At 29.5% G+C, this 10,096-nt stretch overlaps 2 protein-coding genes across 2 annotated transcripts; both read right to left on the minus strand.

The window, feature by feature from the left end:
- Positions 1 to 2,184: 2,184 nt before the first annotated feature.
- Positions 2,185 to 4,309, minus strand: LOC131840966 (small ribosomal subunit protein uS12m). Its single transcript, XM_059189187.1, has 4 exons — positions 4,140 to 4,309; positions 3,733 to 3,899; positions 3,011 to 3,174; positions 2,185 to 2,303 (listed from the first exon to the last, which is right to left on the minus strand). Exons 1-4 carry the CDS (start codon positions 4,207 to 4,209, stop codon positions 2,222 to 2,224), a joined length of 483 nt encoding a protein of 160 aa, XP_059045170.1. The 5' UTR covers positions 4,210 to 4,309; the 3' UTR covers positions 2,185 to 2,221.
- Positions 4,310 to 5,485: 1,176 nt separating this feature from the next.
- LOC131840932 (CD209 antigen-like) lies at positions 5,486 to 10,074 on the minus strand. Its single transcript, XM_059189147.1, has 6 exons — positions 9,804 to 10,074; positions 9,322 to 9,383; positions 8,093 to 8,214; positions 6,815 to 6,947; positions 6,446 to 6,506; positions 5,486 to 6,088 (listed from the first exon to the last, which is right to left on the minus strand). Exons 1-6 carry the CDS (start codon positions 9,806 to 9,808, stop codon positions 5,962 to 5,964), a joined length of 510 nt encoding a protein of 169 aa, XP_059045130.1. The 5' UTR covers positions 9,809 to 10,074; the 3' UTR covers positions 5,486 to 5,961.
- Positions 10,075 to 10,096: the final 22 nt, after the last annotated feature.

Here is a 10,096-nt window from a genome sequence, read left to right on the forward strand (position 1 = left end):
GATGTGATAGGATAGAAGGCTTTTTGTAGGACTGTAGTGTAATGGAAGTAATAAACAACGGTTCACATAATGATAAAGTCACAAGTTGTAAAAATCAAAGAAAACTACAAATAAAAGCAATATTTTGTCTTTGTAGTTTAATTTAGATACATATATAGTTACTACCTACCTAATATTATGAATGCAAATGTGTACTTATTTGTTAAGCTTTTACACCTAAACCGTTGAATCGATTATGTATGATACATTTTGACAAAGGCAGATGTGAACCTAGAGACCTTTTACCTTGAAAATTAAAGGGGAAAACAGGGGATCTAAATTTATATGAGGAATTGAATAATTTCATAAGCGTTATAAGACAAATCGTAATTGAAATACAGACCTTACATAGTCAACTATGTAGGTACTATGAAGAGAATGTCGTGTTTATACATAAAAAGGCGTATTGCCAGTACTAATATCAAAAATGAAATCAATTATACTTCAAGAACTGCTTTGACTGATGAAACAAGTATGCAAACACAAAAAATATTTCAGAAGTTAAAATTATTTGGGCAATGTCTAAAAATAACAAACGCAACAGATTCTAAGTCTGTGAAGATTAGGAAATATTACGTGCATACATTTTGCTTGTTGTCCGGCCTAATGTTATTGTTAGGGATAATCGGTGACTGGTGATGCTGAAGTATCCCGTGGGACAGTGACAAGTTTGCATCTGCTATAACATAAGCAAATATTTTGACGTGGTTTAAGTGAGAAGCGTTTGGTTTTATAATTACTTTTGGTAGTTTTACATTTTATTTAATAAATTTTCTTCATTCAAAAACGGCAAAAATATTCTATTAGTACATGACTATATGATATTTAGATTTTTAAATTTGAATTTTATAAATAAAATAAAGACGCAGGTACACAAGACATAAGACTACCTAACCATTTTCTTAAGATCCAACATTTAAATCACATATACGTAGGTAAGTACTAAAAACGCAGGAACTGAATTCTTGCGTTTTTCGTATAGGATGAGCTAAGCAATTAAAAATAGGAGGAAGTTATATGTTAACTACTCGGTACTTACTTAATTTACTACTACATCGTTAGTCGTTATATCTATACTAGGTAATTGTTGTCACGATTGAAGCGGATTTTCGTTGAAACTTTAAGTTATAATTTGGTTACGAGTTACATATTTAATTTATCCGCATCCTAACCGCTTATGCCTTATGAACCTAAAATTCTGCTAAGACGCTGTACCTGCTCTTTTTGTGCGTTATAATCCGCTAATAGTGGGCATTGTCCACAGATGACGGACACACAGATTCAATTTGATTTTTTCTTTATGAATGATTCTAAATACAAAGACATATTAAAAAAAAAGTGGAATACACGGCCACAATGGGCAAGAGTTGAGCCATGAATGTATTGTACGTTCTTGGAAACGTCGTAAGTCAAATTTGTATTAAACTACTATAATGTGGAATAACATAACTTTATCAGTCGTTTGATTGTACATAGTTGGGCTGCCTATTGTAGTCTCTATTCATTTGCAGTCACAATAAATTTGACTCTATATAATTAGTAATAACAATTCTATTAAAAAAATAATTTGAAAATTTATTGATATTAATTTGCAACCATCTTGCAAATCTTTAGAAATTGTATGTGTGAGGTACCCTCACAGCTATGGTTATATCACTTTAGTGTGAGTTTAAGTAAAACCACGGGTAAAACTGAATAGCAAATTAATTTTGTCCCAGAAAAAGATAACACTTCATAACTACTTAATAGCTTGAATAATGTACTGTTTGTACCTACCTACTTATATTTATATGTACATGTAATTACGAATACGATAATTAAATGACTGAATTTGACACATATCATTAGAGACCTCTTACTACGACTCATGTTACTTTGTACCTACATATAGCAATTATGACGAACTAAAAGTTTCTTATTCTTTCTGTTTGATGTTTGATAATATGCTAATTCAAATGTTATCAAGTGGATTTGAATTAATTTACAATAATTGAGTAGACTCACATCTTAAATGGATGCAGTCCAGATGCACTTTTTGTTCTACTATATACTGAACATTCAGTTCAGTATATAGTAGAAACTTGCATAGACTGTAAACATTGCATTTAAAATTTTAAGTAAAACAACATTATACTTAAACTACATATATATAATTTCACTAATAATACAAATAACTAAAACATTACACCTTCTGTTTTACCACGTGGGAGAGATCATACTTGCCACGTACACATTTAAGTTTCACACCAGGACAGTCCTTCAGCCTAAAAATAAAAAAAAACTTAATAATACTACTATGTAATGCTGTTAATAATTCGCAATTGTAATTAATAATAACAATAATAATAATAATATTGCATTGCATGCATATCACTATGGACATCACATAATCAGGACACTTGTGAGATATGTGTGAGACACTGTTACCCACACAGTCAACATTTTCAACATTTCTATCTCTATAAGTTGCAAATTACAAGTTGTATGTTTTGCAATTGCAACTGTAAATTTTTCTACTCGATGGATTTATATTATTTTTATTATTTATTATATTATTTTTACCCATATCGCTATGGGTGTAGACTCAATAACGGTCGGAATTTGATCACCACTGAGAAGGTCGTAGCGCTGGTAAGGTTTCTACACTGAATATTCATAGTCTCACACATGTTAATTGTAGCGGAATTAGAAAGAAAGAAGAAGAAAGAAAGAAAAATATTTTATTCAGTGCAATGTAAAAATTAAACAAAATAATATAAATCCATTGAGTAGTGAAATGGACTTCCGCAAAATAACACCTAATTCAATTAAATATGTAAATTTTTCCACACATTATTGTAAAACTGTAGATTTTAATCTGGGCCAAACAGCTTTTTTGTAACTGGTATCATCAACATTAATTAAAATTTTATCTGCTTGTAGACAAAGTTTTATGTGACTTTAAAATATATGTTCTAGAATTGTCTCATACCTTCCAACCCTAACAAGTACAATATTGTGTTCTTGCAAGTTATGCCCGATGCCTGGAACATAGGCCACCATTTCTTTTCCATTGGACAAACGAACTAACACACATTTCCTGTTTGCTGAGTTTGGCTTCTTTGGTTTCTTGATTAAAGTTTTTAGTACCACACCCTGAAATAAGGTACAAGTTTAAGGTATATAAAAAAATCACATATTTTAGTATAATTATATACCAAAGAGTTACTTTATGCCATAATATGCAAATCAGAATATAAAACATGTCAAGAGTGTAAGTTTGCTGAAGGTCATATCTATCATATCTAAGATCTCTTTTAATTCTATTATTATACATAAATCATTTAACTGAAGCAATAAAATATAAAAATATTCTAATTGCGGACAATACTACAATTATTGTAAAATGTAAACATGCATTCTTACTTTATAGGAATTGAATTTAGAAGTATATACTAAAAAATTAATTGTGAATTTAGCATAGCAGTAATGAGTATATTATTACTAAGGCTATTATTGCCTAAAAAATAAAAAAAAAATGGGTATTCTTTTTAATAAGTAAATACTTATATTTTTTTAAATAACATTACTAACTATCATAGTAGTAGCATAGATATTAAGATGTGAATTTATAACTGTTTAAAATGATGTATAGTAATATTTACAAAAAAAACACCACTAAGCAAATAATAGTTTTTTAAACTGATTTGTTACCTTAGCAAAAGGATTTCCATTCAATGGATTTCTAGATTTCCTTTGTTTAATATGTGGTCCTGTCCTATGCATCTGGGCCAATGATGCCATAGTGCGAGCTAGAAGTCCCATCGGAGAGGTACACATTGTTTGGGTTATGTGTGAGGAAATATTGTTCAATACAGCAACTAAATTGGAAAAAAATATATAATTAATGCATACATTTTGCACGCAAACAATCATTTAATATGTTAAATTAAGTTCTTTATTTCTTTACATACAAAATATATATCTTAAATTTAGAGTCACAGGAAGTTATGAGAGACAAAATAAGTTCATTAGATAAGCAAAAATGTACAGTACACTCAAGTTTGATTTTTATTTTAATAATACTTTAATGTATCTATAATATATAATGAAGTAATTACCTTTGGGTTGTGTACAATGTGATTTGATTCCTAAAGATAAGAGCGTGATTCCTTTTCTTAAAAAATTCATTTTGAGTGAAATAAATAAAAATACTAGATTTATAAGGAATTATTGGATAATAACATTAAATTCAAGTAGAACATAACCTAAAATAACCAATTGAAATAATATTGTTCAACTGACATTTTATTGACATCGAGATTGACAGATTATTGATTAACATACATGGCTGCTTTCAGATAGCAGCTACATATTATCCGTTTAATTATAAAAACACTATGCTTTTACTACGTATAAATATTTATTACAGAAACAGATTAAAAACAAATTATTATTATGTGAATAAGTCACATATAAATAATCTATTTACTGTTGAATTGCCAAGTACATTAAATTTATTTTCAAATTATTCAGGTATTATTTCAGTAGATGGCGTTTACGCGAAGAATGTTGTCGATGTATAATGTTTTATTAAACCCACAGATGGCCCTGTACGGCACAATAATAAGTATGAATTTTAGTATGCGCTGTACTGTCTCATCGTTAAAATTAAATTATTACGCTATAATATTGTCGATAGGTACAGATATAACACTAGTGTTCTCAAGGTCTGAGGTTTCCTCTAGAGACTACATGAGGTTTTTCACTAAGGGTATATTGAGATTTCTTAAGGGTCGGCAAAGCACATGTCACACTTCTGGTGTTTCAGACGTCCGTAGGCTACTGTGACTATTAGATGGGATGTATGTTTGATTGCCACCATCGTCGTATAAGAAAAGTATAAGGATATAAGGCTTTTAAGAGTTTAGGCGAATTTTGGTAAAAAAGGCAAATATAGGGTGATGGCACCATGTCAGATCAACCTCCACAAGGTCTACCTTGGAACTGTCGTTATTAATTACTGGTTATTTCGCCATGTTTGGCTACCTGATCTGATTTCATGCTCATTCTATCATCTCCACTGGAGCTCCATCAAGGAGTACCTATACTGCAGGTAGATGCGCCAATAAATATTCATCTATTTAAAACAAGTTATATTGAATTTTGACTTTTAAGTGTAAGCGTGTCTATGAAAGTCTTTAATTTCTTTCAAATTACGTAGAGGGCGCAAACTTGAATGTTTCCATGAAACTTTTTTTATTATATTAGTTATAATTGTGTAGGTATATGACATATTCTTGAAATACTTAGATGTACATAGGGTCTCTTATTCTTGCGACAGGTGAATGAAAGAAAATAACAGGTACGGTAACTTTAATTTTATTTCTCATACATTCAGGATTAAATTATAAACTTCTGTCGTAATCTCTCCAAGTTTTATTGGGCCGCTTAGCGAATATTTGACTTTTACATTTATATTGGAATTTTACCATAATCCCAGAGAAGTCGGCTCGAGTGATTTTATGTTATAGATGCTTGAACAGTGTCTAAAATCGTTTATAATCCATTTTATGGATTCGAGTTCAGGGCCAAGGCCACCGAATATAGCTCTTGTTAAGTGTGTATACAATAATTTTATATTACATTCTGATATCACCCGGATTAAATATATAGGTTCGTAAACTGTATTTATTATTATTGGATATTTAATCAGAAAATAAATAATTGGTACACAACGCTGGAGGAATACTAGTATAGTATGATAAGACGCATCAGCAAGAGGTCAGATCAGTTAGTCCATTGTGACAAATTTACCACGAATTAACTACGGTGGTTTCCCCCGTAGAGGTCGACTTGATATAGTTCTTAGCCTAATAATAATTGTTATTTCATAATTCAGACTTTTAAATAAAACGTTATATTCAAAACTATATTAATTACTTAGTAGAGAGTAGTAGAGTTTATATTAATTTCGCAGATATATGGTTGATGGTGATGGCACCAGTACGACCTCAGACCGTAGTTTGCTGCATCCATTCCCACGCAGTGGGGCTCTGCTGGATTGGCACTGTAAATCGTTATGAACATACAAATATAAGTACAACACATATACATATATTTGGTCTTTATAGGGACCAAATAGTAGAAAGGTAGAGGAGAAATTTTAGTGAATTGTAGTGTGTACTTCAAATATATTCCTACTGGAAAAATCAAATTACCACTTTGGTCTAACCTAACTTAATAATTCTTCGTAGTGAAGAAAGTGGTAATTCACAAAAAAACCATAAGACTATATAATGAAATAAATAACCATTTAAAATGGAATTATTACATCTTTTGTAGTTATTGCTAGTATAGATACGGACATCACAATGTCACCTGATGCTTTCATACATTGTCGATCTTAAAAGTACTTAACACATACCTGAATATTAGTCCATTTTGTCCTGCCCAAGTGTGAAAACCAGTATCCTCGATGTTCTCACCTGTAAAGGTGATGTTATTAGTAACCTATAAAAGTTTAATATACAGACATCTAAAATAATATTATTAAGACGAAAGATAAGACTTTTGTTTATGGATTAAATAAAAAAACTTCACCGAATTAAAAAAAACACAATAATATCAATAATATAGTAGAGATCCTTATAATAATTGCTAGTTATCATAGAAAGGTTTTCCTTAATTTTTATTTATCAAGCTGGAATTAGTAAACAATGCTTTGATCGGATAGTTCAAAGAAATATGTTAGTAATTTATCAGAGAAACATATTGCAATCAAATCAAGACTTACCATCGACGTTCGTCCAAGTTGTGTGGTTATCGATATGGTATATTCCAAGCCAAACAAGTAATTTGTATCGGCTACCGATTATATCCGGATACTTCATAGATCGTACAATTTTTTGTATGAATCTAAACTCCGCCTGGAAATAAAAACATACTCTTAACGCAAAACACTATTAAGTATTACTATTAAGTAAAAATTACAAGTGCGTACAGGCTTATAATATAAAAATATTTATAACCGATTTAAAAAAAGGGTTCTCTTAGTTCGTACTGTATTTTACACTTAACTTTTTTGAACTGAATAGATACATAATTATTTAACTTGAGATAATTTAGACAATAAATATATAAAGAAATTGTCTTGAGTTACGTTTTAAAATAACATCAAATTAAAAAACTTAAAAAAAAAATATTCAAGAGGTTTATAGATTCAGAGTAAATGATATGAAATGAATTTAAATAAGCTGTCTAGAAATATGGCATGTCATACATATATTAGTTACCAAAGCAGAATGTATCTCCTGGAACAAACAGCACAGCGAATGTTTAAATTTATTAAAGGAAGTTTCAATTTATCTCTGGGGATTTTATTGAACAATTTAATGCTCATTCCCATAAAATACCTATTAACTTTTTCCAAACGGTATCTACCTACTTGAAACAATGAGTTTGTATGTAGCAGAGTTCTTTATAGTATCGTGTTTTATTTATATCTTATACAATGTGCATCTATTTACTTTTATTTGTACTTTTACGCTATTTGGGCGGCGTTATTATAATATTTGTCTTTTTTAAAGAGGCTTTATTATTAGGATTATCAGCTCCGTTGTATCCTGAGATCAAATTTCGAACTAATTATCTCACTTTTCTGTGTGTGGCTACAGAATGAGAGGAATTAATGGGTGTCAATAATTTTGATGTATTAAAGTTTATAGTATCTAATTGTAGTAACATTAATGAGTTTGAGATTTATACAGAGATCTAGAGTCGAAAATAGACAGTGATAGTGTTTAACAGTGTGTGTAGTGAATAGTTTATGATCGATGGCTGAATAAAAGATATTTTTTTTATATGACTGGAATAACCATTGTGTTGACGACCTTTTTTGCATTTTCGTATGACTGTTATATCTCAATCATAATAAATCCTAAAAACTTCTTAGAATGCAAACTGCTTGTAACTCAAGTAGTTTACTGCAGGCACCTACATTACATAACGTCATACAAACTCCATTTTGGAAGATAAAATAAAAAAAAGCCATATAATTAGATAAAATAAATACCTCAGATTTGGGCACTGATAACTTAGCACCAATTTCGGTACATTTGTCCTTAGCACGTGTCCAGGGTTCAGCTGTATAAATTAACTTGTATCCATGACCATCTATTTCGTTTGTGATGTATTCTGTAAAAGTTTAAGCGATGCAGTAATTCAGTAATGAAACCTCATTAAAATATATTTTTTAAATATTTATATCTACGTCTTACGATTATGTATGTTTTGTAATTCTGACTAAAAACTGCAATTTCCATACCTTGTCGTATAATAGGTGTAGCTAATGACGTGTTGCCGTGGCAAAACGGTTTAAATTTAAATTATTCTAACATTTTAATTGTCAAAATAAATTCGTTGTATTGTATGTAAATACTTACAGTACATTATTGAGGTAATTACATAATTAAATTTATCCCATAAGGTACACAACTTAAATATACAAATCAACTAGTGAACTATGTAGGTATTTTTATAATAAGATGGAACGTTCTGGAACGTTCTGCGTGGAGTCGAAAATGACCCTATTGCTGGTTATGTGCTATACACATCTAGAAATAGGACTAATAATTGGAACTAACCAATTATTAACGCAACATTCAAATAAATACGTTTTCATACGTTTCGTTGAAAAATATGCAAGAGGAAGAAGAATATACGAGATAGTATATTTCACTACTGTTTCTAATTAACAAGTAACAGATCACAACCGATGCTGTATTAGGTAAAGCAGTGCCAATTAAATTGTAAATAACTTATAATTACTCTTTATTATGGACAGATAACGAACCGCAAAGTACTAAAAATGTATTAATTTTTTTAATAAGTGCGTTATAAAAGGGTGTATTTTCGCTATATCATCTTGTAGATTTCCGATTTTACTTTAATATTTTTCAAATAAGAAATGTTAGCAATCTATAACTTGTACAAAAATACATATATAGAAAGTATAATAAATATTTGGTAGTATCAAAGGACGTGAAATTTATTATATCCATGTCACAGATAAACAATAGTTATCCACATCGTATATTTTTAGGAAGAGACAAATACATAGAATGTCTTGATCTTATCTTGATATATGTATATGTTCTTTGGTTCTTATTTCTGCGTCTTTGTATGGCTACCAAATTTTTGCAAGGTAAATGAACTTATTCTAAAGGCCACTACCAAAAACAAAGGCTTGTTATTCTAGTTGAGCTTATATTAATACATAGATAATATTGACATGATACATACCCTCTGGGGATTCGCTTCTGGCATATGTAATAAAAATGAATACTGAAAATATCATATAGAACCTGAAAATGAAATAATTAAAATTAGCACAATTTTATACCTTTTTTATATACGTAATATTTTATATAATTATTATTTAGGCATACTTACATTACTTACAAGTTACAACAACTAGTAAATAAATAATTTTCAATCAATATACATATATATATATACCTACGTAATATCTTATTATTTATATCTTAATATGTATTATATAAATATTTAGGTATTACGACATGAGAAATGGTACTTTGTTTATTTTGATATACAAATAGATATATAGATGACTATCTATCTATTAAAGTTTTATGATACAAATCCGATATTATGGTAGAAATAAAGAGACTCACTATACAATTTCGTGATACTAAAAAACTTATACTTTAATATAGAATAGAAGATGTAAAATTCACTTATAGATGAAGACATAATATACTCACCTCATATTTTGTGAACACTGTGATAATATGACTGAGAAAGACTATTTTAATACAACGTAAACAAGACGTATGGTACGTTTAGAAAGTGCCAATGCCTGCCGCAGAATGAAGAAATGGATGCCATCAATGAATAATGACAGTGACAATGTCCACATGGAATAATTTACCTACGATAGGATAATTAATACCGTTGTTTTTATCTACTATAATAAATTAGTGTCACGGTCACATAAATAAATGCCAATGGTATAAATGTATGTTTACTAATTGTAAGTGGGCGTTACAGTTATGAA

The sequence above is a fragment of the Achroia grisella genome, unplaced genomic scaffold (genome assembly GCF_030625045.1).
Source record: "Achroia grisella isolate CSIRO2021 unplaced genomic scaffold, CSIRO_AGI_Agris_v1 utg152, whole genome shotgun sequence".
Classification (NCBI taxonomy): Eukaryota; Metazoa; Arthropoda; class Insecta; order Lepidoptera; family Pyralidae; genus Achroia; species Achroia grisella.